We start from the raw sequence: 16,882 nt of genomic DNA, 5'->3' as shown, positions 1-16,882 counted from the left end.
TGACGTGGGTTATATGTATAAGAGGGCTGGTGTTTCACCCTCAACACCTTTACCTGCCCAGTAACCACACTGAAACGGGTCTAGCTTTCCACATCCTCCAATGTCTCCTGTTCCATTAGTTTCTCAAAGGTTTTCATCACCAGGTAGGGGGTCGGATTTAGGCTCCCACCTGCTACCATTGGTTTAATGTTATGACCATTTCCCTTAAAGTCAGGTCATTTCCGTGAAATATAAGTGTTTTGTCTATGTACTTTGTATTTCAGTGTAGGAACACTGTGGAAAACGAGTATACAGAAAAAAGGGATGAGGAACTGAAACCAGGCGTAGGTTCATAAACCTCGGAGTGACGGTGGAAAGGGGAAGTCTGCACCTGCTTCACTTTACTGCCACCAATATTTAGCTGATTATACATGCCAGCATATTTCACCTGAACTTCCTTACACCTTACCATTCCTTCCTCCTTTATTGTTCCAGATCATTGTTCTGAGTGTTGATTCTGGAGTGTTCAGCGGCAAAGATGAAGATGTACTTTACCTCATAACATTGTATATCCGATAATGATATTGTATGACTTCTGCATCTTTCCACTCACATGTTCTAACGGCAACAGAAGAATTCCAATTTCTACTCATCAAGTAAAGCACATAGGCTTTTCTTAATCTATCTTAATCTCTGTTTAATTTTCTGAAGGATGTTCATCTTTTAATCCACCAGGTTAGAGCACCCCGACCTGGTCACACTCACATGTCTAAGATGCTAGATAGATGCCGATCAATCAGCACCAGTTGGCGATAATTCTGCAGGGGTGTGTGTGTGTTCTGGCGCTATCCTGTTGATGTTGATCCTTAGTCGTTGCTGCGAGTGTTTCTTTCACGATGTCGGTGTGTTATGAATACTTGGCTGGCATTACGGTTTGCGAACATGTGGGTAGGTGGCACAGTAAGGTTGTGCGGGAGCCGTACTAGAGAATTACTGACAACAAACTGTTCTGTATTTAGAACAGAAAGTACTGCATGTACGGACTACAACAATGACTCACTGCTGAGTGAGAAATATAAGAATATTAACAGCTTCATAGGGACACTGCGCTGAGAAGCTACTGTACAGCTTCATTTGCTGTCAGCTGTTGTCAGCTTGTTCGACTGACCGACCAAATGAAAACAAGAATGTCGGTGTGTTTGTTTAGTCCTAATGTTGTCAACATTCATCATAATAATAATATTAATAATAAAGAAAAGCTTGTGCTCTAATTACTCCTGACAGTGTCCACTTGGTTGTCAGGAATAGATCACTGCTCATCATAGTTAGGATGGAATAGAATACAATGACAAATGACAAGATTTATTTTATATAATGATGGTCAAAAAGACTGTACTAATATCCAAATGATAGTAATAATGACATGTGTTATTGTGGCACAGCTTCCTGTCTGAAAAACAAACCTGTTTATACCACACACACACACACACACACACACACACACACACACACACACACACACACAAACACAAACACCTTACATCGTCTAATTAGTTTTACTTGTTACAACAGACAATAAGACAACAGAGCTCATAAAAGTTTCTAATCGTACACTCATTGCCATCGGATCAATGCACATGTGCAATTTGGAATTCAGAGGTGTGTGTGTGAAGACATATGAGGTGATCGAGGCACTGAGCACCCAGGGAGACCTGATACGGCTCGTACAAAACCAATTATTTGTAATTCGCTCAGCCATTTAAGTCTGTTGGCTGACTGGCACAGACGGGAGTCATCCAGGGAGGAGCAATGTGCGACATCATCGTGTCACGTGTAAAACTTCATTGTTTACAGAGTCATGACTGTGGAGGTTATTATTCACAGAGCTCCTGCACTGTACAGCGTGATAACGACATAATAGAAACGACATCATAGTGCCTATATAACTTCATCATCTTTACTTTAAAGGAGGTGGCACACTACAAGCGAGCCAATCCAGTAATGACAGACTGGAAACTCTTTAGTAGAACATAAAGAAGCGACTCCTTCAATGTGAAAAACACGAACAATGGCGTCGGTCTAATTTCTTGCACAAAGTGATGAAGGCTAAAAGGTGGCAACTGTAAAGATTGTCTCTCCTTTTTACGAGTGACTGAATAGCTGGGACTTTGGTCTTTTCTTACGTGTCAAACTCTGTTTTACTACATAACTAAGTGTGTCTTAAGTGTCTTAGTGTCTAACTAATTGGTAAACAGCTTAAAAAGTAACAAAACCTGTTTATGGACTTTCACTCTTTGTCTCTGTGCTTTTTAAAATGGATCTTAGTATGTACATATCATTTAAACCTCCTATTTTTGTATAATCTTTTCATATCTAACATTGTGTGGTGCCTGGTTGATATTGGAGATGTTGGTTGATGGTATAGATGTAGGCGGCATCTAGCACAGAGTGAGAACTTCAGCACAGCGTTCTGTGACCTTTCATGACTTTGCATTCAACACCTCTAGACATTTTTAATAAAATATTGGATTTTTCAAATGCAGTTGTACTACTTTTGCACTTGATAAAGTGTTTTAATAACTTCACACAGGAAACATTTTCCATTTTACTGTCTGAATTATGACTGACCTTGGGTTCAATATTTGCCTGTAAGATTGGGGAATTTGCACATTTATTTATTTATTTATCCAGCAGACACACCTAATGTAATACTGCATATTCTAGGTGGTTGTCAAATTGAATTATTGCCGCATCATCATTTGAGCTCATTTTCACCCGGCCTATTTCATTGAAACGGTTTGTGTGCTGATCTGTTTCCCCAGATTGCCGTAGCGCCACAGCCTCTAGATGGGGGAATCAGGCTCACGCCGTTCCACACTCGTCTCCCGCCTGCCAATCTTTCGCCGCAGCAACAGTAAGAGGGAGCAATCTCTCCCGTCCTCTCCTTCGTCCGGTGGCGTTGGGAATGGCGTCCATACGTCCTCGCCCTCCAGCACCAACTCCAGCTCTGGCAGCACTGGGAAACGCAGGAGCCTGTTCCGCGCTCCATCGCTCAGTTTCTCCGCCAAAAGGAACAGTGAGCCGCGGGTGCAGCCTATTAACCTCAACCTCACTCCTCCGCTGACACAGGGCACCGACGCCAATGGGAACAACCAACAGGCTTTAACATCATCGCTATCGACAGTGTTCAGTGATGGCGGTGGGCGCTCCAAGTCGCGCCACTCGTTTGGGTTTGGCAGTAACAAGCAAAAGAAAATCGCACGATCTCAGACTGAAGATTTCGTTAAGGCTCCTTCTTCCTCCTCCACGACGAATCGAAACGTCTTCATCAACTGCATCAGCAGCTCGGGGGCCAATGAGGGTGATGACTCTGGTTACCTTGACGACTACAGTAGCAGTAGTAAAAACAACAAGCGGTCGTCACGCCAGAAGAAGCAGCTGCTGCCCAAATCTTTCTCGGCTCACCACCGCTTCTCCCGGACTTCGGATCACCACAGACCTCCAGAAGTGAATTTGGAACCGCCGACGTCCAATGTGGTCACGTCTCCGGTGGCGGGGGAGATCACCCCAGGGTCATGGCCAGGAGAACTGCTTGGTGCTGGCGGTGAAAGCTCACTCCAGTCGCCGATGATATCAGAGGATCGCACCACAGCCATCACACCTTCTGAGTTCATCCCAATGACAGAGGATTCCGTGTCGGAGGTCGATGCTCTGCCAGCTCCCAGCCCCGGATCTGGTGTAGCCACAGTACCGTTGCCGGTACCTGAGCCGGTTCCCGAGCCCGGTACTGAACCGGGGACTGACACAGTTCCCCCTGACCTCCCAGCTCCTCCAGAGAGCTTAAGCGTGGCTGTCACTACGTCACAGGTAATGAGCTTTAATGTCTTTATTCCTCTATTGCCGGGTCCTCTCTGGGGCTTCTGAATTAGATTCATGATTTTGGTTGATTCTGAACATCTGTGCCATTTTGACTGTACGGGTTGTTGAACAGGAGAGACAGGAACTGATGGTATTATTTGAAAAATGGGGAGAGAACAAAGGAATCACATGCCACAAAGGTCCCTGTCTTCAAGCCCCCAAGACAGTATATCATATATCACTAAGAACTAGACCAAGAAGTGGGGATCATGCAACAAAAGCATGCTATTTTATATCTGAAAATAAACCTTTGTGTCTTTTTTCAACATTGAAACAGGAAGTGATTCTGTGATGGTTGTTCCTCAGAAATCAATAGTGCAGTTGACGTTAAAAGCAGGAAGGAGAAGTTATTACCACTGTGTTGAATATGTCAAACGTGGCTTACAAATTCAGGACAGCTTATGAAACATACTTTATTGAAAGAACTAAGGCATAAAAAGGCACAATTGCGCAAAACAGCCCAATACATTTCACACCTTAGTGATCCCAAGTTTTGCTCCTGAGAGGAATGTGTTTTATTTCATGGCAGTGGAGACGACACCAGACGATGCAAATCTAAAACAATTCTCATAATATAACAGCTGCCAAGAAACTGCTCGGGTTTAAGTCACTGCTACGTTTCTTCTCCCCAGGTCTTCTTCACGCCAGCTCAGTCCAGCACTGAAAAACCCTTGTTCCCTGACACCAGCACAGCAAACAACACAGACTATGAGACCGCCGTCTCCCTCTCAGAGCCCGAAACAGCTGTCCCCTGCCTGCCTGTGCAGGAACAATCACCGGAAGAGATGAAGGAGAGGGAAGAGGAGAGAAAGGAAGCAAGGGAAGAGTTGTCAGCAGAGGAGAGGAAGGAGTTGGTGGAAGACAGGAAAGCGGGTTACCAGACAGAGACTACCAGCGAGAGCGAGGCCTTTGTGGTGCGCAGTGAGGGTTGGCACAGGAACCCAGAGCATACCGATGCTAGGAAGCTGAGGCACACTTTGTCTGTTCATGAGGGAAGAAGAGGAAGCTGCTACGGCCACCATGAACCCAGATCCTCTCACCTGAGGAAACCACATGCAGGTAAGGAACAAGTATACACACTGTGTTCAGCGGGAGTGGAGCATACTCATATGCAGCCTGCATTCACACAAGTACACACCACCTTCAGTCCCTTCCTTTTGTCAAGAGCAGCTCCATGAAATGTGAGCATGATGGCAGTAGATCTTCATGCACTCACATTTTCCCTCCTCCTGCAGATATTTGCGCTGGCTGATATTGGTGCTCTCCTATGTGCATGCTCAACTTTACCACACACTCTTTCCAATCTAACTGCGTTGATTGTTTTAAATGTACCTCTGTTCGTCGGTCGTGCATCAAATGACTGTCATAGGTTAGCAAACACGGTTGATTGATCAGGAGAACAGCTTTTGAAATATGAGAGCACGGAGTTCCTTTGCTCTCATTGCTGACAAAGACGTGTGCTCCTCTCTCGCTCCTCTCCTGTGCTGCCGTTCCTCCTTTTTCGCTCGCTGTTTTTCAGACAAAAGTCAAAGGTCACTATAGAACCGTTCAATCAGATTACTACAAGTCCCCTGACCGCGTTGACCCACATCTGGCAAAAATTTGATAAACAGGGGAACATTTGAAAACAATTCAGGAGGGGCGAGGAGAAGTGTGAGCGTGTGAACATATATCCGAATACGAGCATAAATTAAACAGCAAAGAAGTTGTACTAGTTTCATCATTATTCTACGTAACGGCAATAGAGTACAGCTGCCTCTCTCATTGCACCAGACTTTTGTGGTTAATGTTTCTTTCTCAAGGTTAACTGCAAATATCCCTCTCTGTTTTTCTAGCTGTGTAAGGAACATTTTTCCATGCGTAAGTGCTCAGAGAGAGAGAGAGGGAGAGGGAGAGAGAGGGAGAGAGAGAGAGACGCTGGGATAAGGCTGTTTTTGTTTGTCCGACATGTTTCCACATCATCTATCTATTTATCGGAGCAGGGTTGAGATTTCTTTATCCGTTTGCAGTTACAATAACTTGCTTCGGGGTGCTTGACTGAAGAGTACTGCCACTGAAATCGCTTTCATTGATTCTTCCAGTTTTACGGCTGCACGGATATATCGACGCTGACACTCAGACCAAATATGAACATTACAAAAGCTAGTCTACATTCCAATAACACTATTAACCACATGACTGAAGGGTAGATAAGACATTCATGTTTACGACCGGCAGATAGGCTGGGCACTGAAGTGTTTTCTCTGTAAAGATCTCTATGACGGAAAATGTTGAATTATATAGTATATGATCTTAGAGCCTAATACTTTCATTTATTCCCCCTTCTTCCAGCCTCCCTGTGTAGCAGTGTCAGTCCCTATCATGAAGTGATGCGAATGGAAAGGCGTCTGCGCTCCTCATCTGAGGGGGCGGGCGGGCCTCGTGTCCATGGAAACCTTAGAGATGCTCCTGGCATAGAGGGATATCTGCTCAAACACAGGAACAACTCTTCATCATCAAAACTGGGAAGTCTGGTAGGTGTGACCATGATACACCATTGCAGCAAATCTGCGTGGGAGTAAGGCAGACGCACATGCATGTGGTACATCCCCACTCCGCCTCTGTGTCATGTGACTTTCACACAGAGGGATAACGTTGATGCTTTAGAGCAGCAGCCTCTAACCGGTCCTACAAGGACGGCCATCCAGCAGGTTTTCTATTTTGCCTTTAAATAATTGCTTGCACTTAGTATCCCAAGCACTTGAGAGCACACCTGAGAACTTGGAATACAAGTGCAATCAATTTATGTAAAGGCGGGATAGAAACCCTGCTGGATAGTTTTGTAGGACGGGGTTGGAGACCGCTGCTCCTGACTATGTGGATGAATGGCAACACCAAATGTTTCGGAGTCATTCCTGTCCTTTTTTCAAGCTTCCTTCTAAATGCTTGACAGGCTTTGTATGCTGAAGGGCACTTCAGCTACAAAGAGACTGCTCCCATACATTGAAGAAATGACATGAACAGTCTCCAAGACTAACTGCACCTTACAATCACTCTGGCACACAGTCGCCGAGGAAAATCGAGAAGAGCAATCAGCTTGGAGAGAGAAACAAGAGAAGAAACACCTTAATGAATTCATTTATAACACAAGATAACTCGAATTTTGCCTAGACATTTTAAGTGAAGTAATTTTGTAATGGTGCGGGTGTGTTGCCGTTTTGATAGCAGAGAAGGAGTGTTGCGGCAGTTGTTTTGATTGTACCCTTGGACACAAAATGGCTTGGAAGTAATAATGGAAACTAAACTAAACTAAACTGGCAATTCAACTGCATTAATCTAAACTATTAAGATAATAATGGAATCTTTTTGCACCACCAACAATTGAGCGTAGTTAGGGAGCCATTGTCCTGTTAGTCAATTCCAGTTTATAAATCTGAGTGTTGAATTGAAGCATCATGAAGCATCAAAACGTTCCCTTAAATAATCAAATCAAATCGCCTCGAGCCAAAGATTTGCAATCCCTATTTTGCAAATAAAAGAAGGAAAAATGTGGAATAATTGACAGAGGAAAACACTTTACAGCTTCTTGGTTGTTACTTCTGCCGTGGCTCCATTAGTGAATTATAAATAGCGAATTATCTTCCTTCAATGTGATTAAGTCATGATTTGTCAGTAGGGCAACTGTGTTTTTGTTCTTTTATCCTAATTCATAAGGGACAGTTTGTGCTTTGATCCCATTTGGATCCAGGAGTTAGTCAATTGTGCATCAATGTTTTCTAAAATTAAGCAACCTAAAATTGACTTCAACAACCCCAAACATTTCACGTTTTAATGGAGCTCTTGATAGTGTAAACTTTATTAAAAAGAGCAAAGAAGCCTCAGAATTTGCCCTCTGTGGCTTGGTTATTGGAGATTATTCATATATTTACTAGGGCTGTGGTTCCCTTTGACAGAGCCACATTATTGCTGCCATTTTCTCAGATAGCGTAGCCTATTAAATCATAAAATGGAAACATGTCTCAACAGAGTTATTACTTTACCATATAGCCTATGAGGTCTTACTTGTTTGGTCAGTATAGACACACAGTATATAGACTTATAGAATATTCAATTAAAGATCCCCTAGAACTAAGACTACCTCGAACTTGCATGCTGGTTGCCATAGATAAATATTACTGGCAAATTAAAAGTACACACAAAGATGATGACGCAGTTCAGCCTACACGGAGCTATTTTGGAAACAGTATTTTTTCCCTTCCGAGTGGAGAGCAGAGCAGAGATCAGAGCATTTGCAGGGGAAAAGAACGTTGAGTGGTGGAGCTGAGCGGACTATGTGAGTGCAGAGCAGGACTTCTGTTGTATTCTCTGTGACAGCGGTGACTGCTTTTAATGAAAAAGCAATGATTGCCTCTCTGAATGTAGGTTTCTTAAAGCCACATTTACAAATCACCCTTAGAGTACCACAAAAGTAGCATCATCATTCACAGGTATTGGCCCTGTTGGTTAGATCAGCCCTTATATAAACAGCTTAGGCAGTATTTGTTCATGGTAAGTACATGTCAGTATATTCTGATCATGTTCTTTCACCATGATGCTGTTGATTCAGAATGTGTTGACATGATGGCGTCCAGCTTTCAAATGAAACTCCTTATTGAGAGATGCTATCTAAGTGCCACTTTGAATGTGAATACCAGGATGTTGACATAATAAATGATAACCACTAGTTTATTCAGTCTGTAAATAGTCTCATAAGTGATTTCATGCTGTATGTCTTTATTATAATGGGAAGACAATTGCCGTTGTGTGGCAGGTGAAATATGGAGAGAGGGAAATGCATTTTCCACTTAGGCTTTCCCCTTGTTGTCTACTTAAATGGCCGGTAACATATAAGCCTAAAATATAATAAGGTTGTGATTAAAATGTGTCTCTCTTCAAAATTGTCAATGGCTTTGGTCAGGATGTATTTGGTGTTGAATATAAGTTTGTTTTCAGTACGTTCACACTTAAGGATAATTGTTAGAATAGATTTGGAATTTGGACCGGACATGCTGCCCCTTTTCCCTTGAGCAACATTGTAAACTGGCTCAGCAGTGAAAATCAGTCCTTTGTCTGTATTCTTTCCATTTCTCGAAGCCAATAATACCTGCCTGCAAATCTGAATTTCACTCGCCTTCATTATAACACACTTGCTGCCCTGAAGCACAGAGTAAGTGAAATTTCCACTGAGTGCATATGTGATATCAATAGAGAGTGAACAGAAACTAGCTCTCTGGCTCTTAATGGAAGGAAAGGATCCCTCGCTTCCTCTCATTCCTGTTTGTATGTCATTCTGCCTGGCAGTTAAAAGATGGAGCCGTCTTTTAATGAGTCACGAATCTGATATTATCTCTATTAACGTAAGCATTATACTCACTCAAATTACATAACTGAGGTAAAAAGGTGACATCTCAGGGTTGTAAAATCATATTAACACATTTCTGTGGCTAGAGGGAAACATTAAAACGGGTAATTTAGCTTCAAATGAAGTCTGTGTGCAGAAGTATCACAGTACGGGCCTTCATTTCTTTTTCAACACCTTTTAGCTATTAGCTTTAATGTCCTAAATGAGGTCTTATATTCAGTTGCTTTAAACTGAAATGCATTGTGGTCTTTTTCTGATGCTTACTACATGAAGCATCTGGTGGAGAAAACAGTAATAGCAGTGATAAACATTGATACACACATTATGTGTACCGACGCCGCTGGAAAATATTGATTTTGCTCTTTGGAAGTATCTCTACTTTCTTCTTATTGTCTCTCTCTCTCTCTCTCTTTCTCTCTCTCCCTCTCGCTTGCTCGCTCGCTCACTCGCTCTCACACACACTCGCGCACAGATTAAGAGACGTTTGGTTGAATAGTCTTCTAGAAAGCGTGTGACTAAGCATTGAGGCTGTTGTTCTCAGATGGAAGGAGATCAATATAGAGTGTGGTTGGGAAGGTTGTTTATGTCCAAACAGCAGCTGTGAGCGCTGAATGAGGCTGGTTATTGGATTTTCCGACCCTTTCGGAACTGCAGATACTTGATTTGATTGGCAGATAGACACTGTAGGTATAAAGCATGGTTTAGTTTAGTCTACACATAAGGTACAGATGAGATCAGCCAAGCAATATTCAGTTAGCAGCGACTTTGCCCAGTGATGCCCACTTACTCTCATACTGAAGATTTATTCATTCATTTATTTAATCTAATAAAGTTTGATGTACCGTCTGTGGTAAATAATTGTAAAATGTATCGTTTAACCCTTTTTTATGATCAGATGTGACAGGATTTGCAGAGAGTGTAGAAGTTAGTGGTAGTCCAAAGAATTGTAGCATTGTGATTTGCTTCCACTTTGTGAAGCTTGTTATTCCGTCCTGGCCTTGGTGTCCTCCTAAAATGGTCCACATGTCAAACTAGCAGGATTATTGGAAAATGCAGTGTGCAGTGGACCCTGGTAATGATGTTGCCACAATCTGTTGTCGACCTTGATTTTTATTTCTTTGTTTTATGTAAAATCTTGCTTACAATTTTCCTGACAACTACCTTTCTTGGAGGAAGGATACATTGAGTTAATATGGTGAGGTTGCCTTTTTTACTGGTTATTTAGACCGATGTTAAGATACAGTTTGTACGTTTTATCAGTCCAAGCAGCCGCTCGCCAGACATTTGAGTTCCCTTGACAACCATCAGATGGCAGCATTGCCTTTTGTAACGCGACAAAATACACAGCATCAACTTATTGCATCACTATGGACTTACAATAATACTCACAACATGGGGGTATCGACTTAATATTTATAAGTATAGAAGGATGAGTACATGCTTGTGGACATTAAGCAGTGAGGTTTAAGTCACCAGATTGATCTGTGGGTGGGTAAATCATAGTTATCTGAGAATTCTTAATATGTACAGGCAAAGAAATATTAACATTACTTTGCGGATAGATCAGGGCCACCCAGTTAAAAATGGGGGACTTATGTGATCAAACTCAAGCTAAGAGTTTGATTCCTAATGTAATTGGAGTATTTTCCTTCCGTCCTTCTGTGATCTGTCCTTTTAGAGCTCCGGAAAATAACCTAAAACCAAAGAAAAAAATGATATAGGTCATTAAATGTAATGAATTGCTTGGCTAGACCGAAACACAGATAATCTTGTAGAAAATGTCATTTGGCAAGTAGGCCGGAATGCAGAGGCAAGAAAATAGTGTGTGCCATATCTTAGTAACAAATGAACAAATTAAATTAAGGTTTAGAGGTATCTGTGTGTGATTACTTCCTGTTTGCTTTAATTAACATTTTGACTTGTGTCCATTCTTAAGGATATTGGATTTCTTTTCTCTTCTATTTCATTTCTCTACATTCTAAGAAAAGGTTGTCAGTACAATATGAGCGTTGCCAGGATACAACAATACAACTTCAGCCTCATCTATAGAGGTTAATTCAATGAGAGGCCTGACTGTATTTATCATTTTAGGTACTGTTATTAAAGTTTCAAAGTTTTCATGAATGACTGGTTGTAGGAAAAAGGGTACTTTTGTGCAATGTTGAGAGTCAAATATGAATTTTGCACCTAAATCTTCAGTAAGTACATAAAAGGCTGTGATTGCTGGCATTTGAGCCGCTACGGTAAGATTGATCTATACCAGTGGCTCCTAAAATGACTCTGTAAATGTCTGCCACAGAAATGTAAACAAAGGCTGTTGTGGCAAATTATTCAAGTTGTAAAACCATGAAAAATGAGCAGAATGTTTTGAGAGTTTCCAGTCTGCAAACAATTTCAAATGATGTGGCAGAATAAATGGACTGCCTCTCTCGCTCCAGAAGTCCAAAGAAATAGAAGGAAAAAGAAGTCCTGCTTTGTTCAGCTCCTAGTTTGTTTTTGCTTGTGAAGTACAGGGAGTGCCAACAGATGTTAGACCAAACCACAGCCTCATTTGGCGTGTTCATTGCTGAGTTCTAATGATTCACATAACAGGAGTTGCACTATGTTTCCATGTGCTTGGATGCAATGATGTACTAAACATCTCATTAGGAGAAGACAAAAAACGGTTTGCAGTTATAAATAAATATCCTTCATTGTTGCTCTTGATAATGTGTAGTACTTTTCTGGTTGTTTGATGAAACTCATTCATTCATTATTCTGCTCTAACATTGTTGTATCTAATACATTTTCAAATAGTAACACATTTTTGGGTTAGGTTAACCACATATTATTATAATTATACAAAAGCCCTTAAATGTTCATCCTCGTTTACTGCGTATGGAATTAACAGGAATGTATTAATCAGTCAAAGCTAAGTTTATCAATGTGATGTCTTCACTTGTCTGATTTGTTTTGTTTTTCTTTAGGATTTTCTAAACAATCTGGGTTCCTCAGAGCTGGATGAAGATGACCTCATGTTGGACCTCGACCTCTCTGACGATCAGAGACATAGACACGGTAACTGTCTTTCTATTCTATGGCATCTTCATTTCATTGTAATTATGTTGTGCAAGGGAATAAAAGACGCAAATGTTCTGGAAATGAACATCTGTCAAAGTATGTATGTGTTAATCAGTTGTAAAGCAGTGACAGAAGCACGATACAGAAACTGTAACATCAATGTTTCTGCAATACAAGCGGCGAACCCCAAAGTCTAGCAGTGATATTTTGAAAAATCGTTGGAAATTACATGGCAACGAAAAATCCAATCTAGAATCAGTTGTGTATAAACTGAGGCCTTCATCTGTCTCGCTTCTTGTCGAAGTGAGTTCCAGCTTCTATTTTCTCACTGTCACTTTCTCTTTTTCTCTCTCTCTTTCCTCATTAAGGCGCCCGTAACCCATCACCTTAAAACATGAACCCAGCACTTTCTCTGGTTCTTTTAACACGTGCCGGGACTTTGATGTAGCTGTCTCATTTACAAAAGATTTATCTCCTTTTTGTTTTGGCATTTCAGTCATACTCCTGACAAACTCATGGTTCAAAAGTGAATTATGGCTTGTGTTCTGCCACTGTGCTGCACAAAACACAGTAACCACAAGAAAACAATGACTGATGTGTCCGATCACCACACTGCATGTGATTGTATCGAGAGGGACTTGATGCTCTGATGTAGCTTTGCTTGCACCGTGTTATGGAAAGTATTGAAGCGGAATTAAAAGACCAAAATCGCCTTAAACAACACTACAAACGCTTGGAGATAGAATTTTTGCTTTTTACACATACTCGGACAAGAGATGCCTACTAACAGGAATATAACAGCACTGTGTAGACCACTAATAATATACTACCCTAAAGAAATCAATTAATCATATCTATCTGGGTCTATCTCTTTGTTTTTGTTGTTATTATTATCAGTTCCATGTTTCAGCTCTATTTGTTGTCTGTGTATAGCAGTTCCATCATTGTGCCCCTGTCCAAGCATACACTGTGTTTTATTCCCTGAAATGTGGATCCTTATCTGGATCCAGACCAAATGCACCTATTGATAACTTATCATGACCTAGATTACTGTCAAAGAAACACTCCATAATGCAATTTCCTGAATGGGCACCAAAATGGAATGTGCTCTTTAGTGCTAGAATAGTAACTGACTGGCTAACAGACTTGGATAATCATTCTAACAGACTCAAATCAAAGCGACATACAGTGTTTGCTTTGTTTATGTGAGTTAGAACATGTAATCATCAGCCCTTTCACATTGAAGTTGCTCTGATACGGCGAATGCATGTTTGACTGTGCGTAGAGAGAAAGGGTACATTTCCCTTGTTTCACTCTCATGTTCATGTCTACTTCTGACTCTTATCTAACAGATCGCTGAGTCAGACGCTATAGAAACATGATCCATGTAGCCCCTGTATCTCTAGGCGAGGTGTAAGACTGAGATGTAGGAAATATTGCAGTTGCAGTCAAACTCACAGTGCAGCAGAAGCTTGGACATTGTTGGACAGTGATTTAAACATCTCCAAGGACACCAACTAATGCAGGGCTAGTGAGGACACCATCATTAATAAATACAAGTTTGCATTCTTAGTCATTAGACGTAATGGTTTGCAGACTGTAGCATGAAATTAAAGGGTTTGATGAATTGTTCTCGTAACATCAAGAGACTTTAGAGTTTGTGCTGGTGAGGGAAAATTCTTCCACACATTCCATATAGGGAGACTGCAAACACACACACACACACACACACACACACACACACACACACACACACACACACACACACACAATCAGACCAATACGTGTAGTGCACATAGGTAGATACACACCAACCGATATCCACACAGACACACGCACACACACAAATGCCCACAATTGGACAAAGATGCACACACGCCCCCGCACACCCCGGTACACTCCTCATTTTTACCCCTCTCAGGTGGCTTGTTGGAGCCTTTATTAAAAAGCAAGCAGTTTCACAGCAATTTATGGCCTGCAGTGTTCAGGTCTCTGTGTGACTTTTACCCCTGTGGAATTCGAGGGAGACACACAGACAAACACAGACAGAAAAACAGACGTCGGGACCTTTAGAAAGATTTAAAACTTGGTGGATTTTGGCTTTATTGCTCCAGTTTTATCCACACTCAATCAAATGTCTCATTAGTGAAATCACTGCTTAAGCGGTGGAGGGAATTATTCAATCATGTCACCACTGCTTTTTACGATACTTTGTCAGTAGAATTGGATGGCTGGTGTTTTTATTGCTTGGATACTATTTGGGAGACATGACATTGTATATTAAAGATTAGATGACACATTAGATAGATTAGTTTTAACGGTTATCGTCAAGTCCCATATTTTGCCAGTTACATTTACAGTAAATGTGTGTCTGGTGTGTGTATTTGGTTTGCTTACAGTGTCCAGAGAAGACTCCAGTCAGTCTCTTGCTTCCTGTCTAAACCTGCCCCCCTCCCCCATGGGCGCATCAGGAGATCGCACACTGGGTAAAGACATCACTCAGAGGTAAGTTTGTTTAAAGTATATATAGTCAAATCTGCAAAAGCTGCAGTACTGCTGCCAACATTATGCAGTTCCCCCAGGATTCCATGATGTTTTTGTGTGATTTTTGCAATCAAACACAAAAAAATATGCATAGAACTACCTTTGTTTTCTTTGTGTCACGAGGCAGTACAACTTCTGACACATCATCAGTATTGTAACGATTGTTAATATGAGCTAGTTTAGTTGAACTTAAGGCAATGTTAACAAAAGCCAGCTGGATGTTAACATTCCATTACAGCGTGATAATCAGCTTATACAATGTGCAGGAACACTGGAGGGACCGATTATGATGTCTTGCCGCAACAAATCAATGGGAAAGATGGGAAACTTCTGTATGCACGTGTTTGCAATTTGTGCTAACCCTGAATGTACAAAAGCGCCAACACTAACAGAGATAGAACAGACAAGAGAAAATTGGCCTTAAACCAGGATTCACATAGAGCACATGCAATTGGAGCATATGGAAGTCTTGGGGAGCTGTTTTGATGCACTTACCCTCCTCGCCACAGGGGCTTTTATCTCCCATATATCTTTATTGGTGAACATTGGAGCTACAGTATAGCCCGTTCTGTTTCTACACCACCTACACTGTTTTCCACTTAGGAGAGGGAGAAAGACGGAGGGATTGGTTATTGTCTATTCTCAAAATTGCTGTTTTTGAGCATTAAATGACATACCTATCGCTTTTCCTGTGTTGAAGATGTGACAAGAATCTAGCACCAAGGGACATAGGGTAAATAAAATTAATATACACTTTGAATAAATATGCAAGCTGCCTTTCTGCTCTCCTCCCCTGTCACCTGGTTGCCGGCGGCTGAAACAGAACGCTCAGGTTTTCTCTTTGTGTGTGCTAGTAATGCTGCCAGGGATCGTTCCGTATTTGACTCGATTTGGCCCCATGTTTTCTGTCTCTCAGGAGCGAGAAAAGGGCTTAGTGGGCACGCGCGACACGCACGACTGCAGATCTGCAGAAACCGACAGAGACGTATATAGACACATACAGACGTTTGCTCTGTGAATAGGGCTTATTTGGCTTTATGGAGCCACTGGGTAATAAAAGCTTGTATCTCCAGTGGTATCACCCGCCGCTGCGTCTCACAAGCCAGCAGATGATTATCACTTTACCTTTCACTTCTCCTCTCTCCACTCCCTGACTACATTTATTTAATTTCTTCCCACACCCAAAGAGCAAACATGTTTGTCTTTCTCTTTATCTCTTTTTTTCCCTGGAACTGGCTGTAAAGCTTCTTTATTTGCCGAGACATTACAGGTCAAGTTGTGTGAGTGGATTTGAAGTATGAGTAGAAGGATTTACTGTATATCACAAAACTGAGACACCAGACTTTAGCCTCACTGCCATCTCACTCAGAAGGTCTCATCAAAAACTCTTTGAATGTTTCACTGAACAGGAAGATATTTTCTTTGTCTAGACAGCGTCAGTGATTCATGCAAGTAGAGAGTCAACCCTTTGAACCCCTCCAAGGCTTTTATGAGACACAGTTCATTGGTAGTTTCATTTATAGTGAAGTTGCCAATCCTGCACTAGTCTTTGAAAACACTAGGGAAGCATTCTTGTACACACACACACACACACACACATGCATGCACTCACAAACAGACTCACATTTGCATGATTCCTATCTGTTGTCTAGGTTAAGGCTAAAATGTCGTTCTGCTGAAAACAGTTTTCTTCAGTTTGATTGAGTTTACCAAGACTGTGGCACGGCAGTTGAGGCTAGTAATGCTATAATATGAGGAGATAGCACCATCCCGTCCAATCTAATCAGACAGTGGATCGCTTTAAGATTCCTCTTGCAGAGCAGAGAGCGAGTCGGTGGAAGAAGATGATAAGAGCTGTGGAGTCCAAACCTTATTATTATAGACATATAAAGTGATGACATTTCTTTGATTCTAGATATACACATAAATAAAATAAAGCTATGCATCGATGTTACACTTAAATCATACAGACATCAACCCAACAGTCTGTATTGGATCTTA

General features: G+C 41.5%; 2 protein-coding genes across 3 annotated transcripts in view; both read left to right on the top strand.

Moving 5' to 3' along the window:
- Positions 1–16,882, top strand: part of ccser1 (coiled-coil serine-rich protein 1) — a 91,389-nt gene that overhangs the window by 1,638 nt on the left and 72,869 nt on the right. For both annotated transcript variants that reach the window (XR_012963865.1, XM_076154032.1), the window contains exons 2-6: positions 2,802–3,846; positions 4,530–4,956; positions 6,229–6,410; positions 12,244–12,334; positions 14,737–14,842. Coding sequence is in view for 1 of the 2 variants with exons in the window: in XM_076154032.1 (XP_076010147.1) it covers positions 2,827–3,846; positions 4,530–4,956; positions 6,229–6,410; positions 12,244–12,334; positions 14,737–14,842 (1,826 nt within the window). In the remaining variant the exon portion in view is untranslated. The remainder of the gene's footprint in view (positions 1–2,801; positions 3,847–4,529; positions 4,957–6,228; positions 6,411–12,243; positions 12,335–14,736; positions 14,843–16,882) is intronic.
- Positions 1–16,882, top strand: part of pggt1b (protein geranylgeranyltransferase type I, beta subunit) — a 123,073-nt gene that overhangs the window by 46,798 nt on the left and 59,393 nt on the right. The gene's annotated exons all lie outside the window — the stretch shown is intronic.

Source organism: Genypterus blacodes, unplaced genomic scaffold (assembly GCF_046128005.1).
Source record: "Genypterus blacodes isolate CSIRO-AG114 ecotype Tasmania unplaced genomic scaffold, CSIRO-AGI_Gbla_v1 ptg000061l_1, whole genome shotgun sequence".
Taxonomy (NCBI): Eukaryota; Metazoa; Chordata; class Actinopteri; order Ophidiiformes; family Ophidiidae; genus Genypterus; species Genypterus blacodes.
The sequence above is the reverse complement of the archived record's forward strand: the minus strand, read 5'-3'. Positions and strand labels throughout refer to the sequence as shown.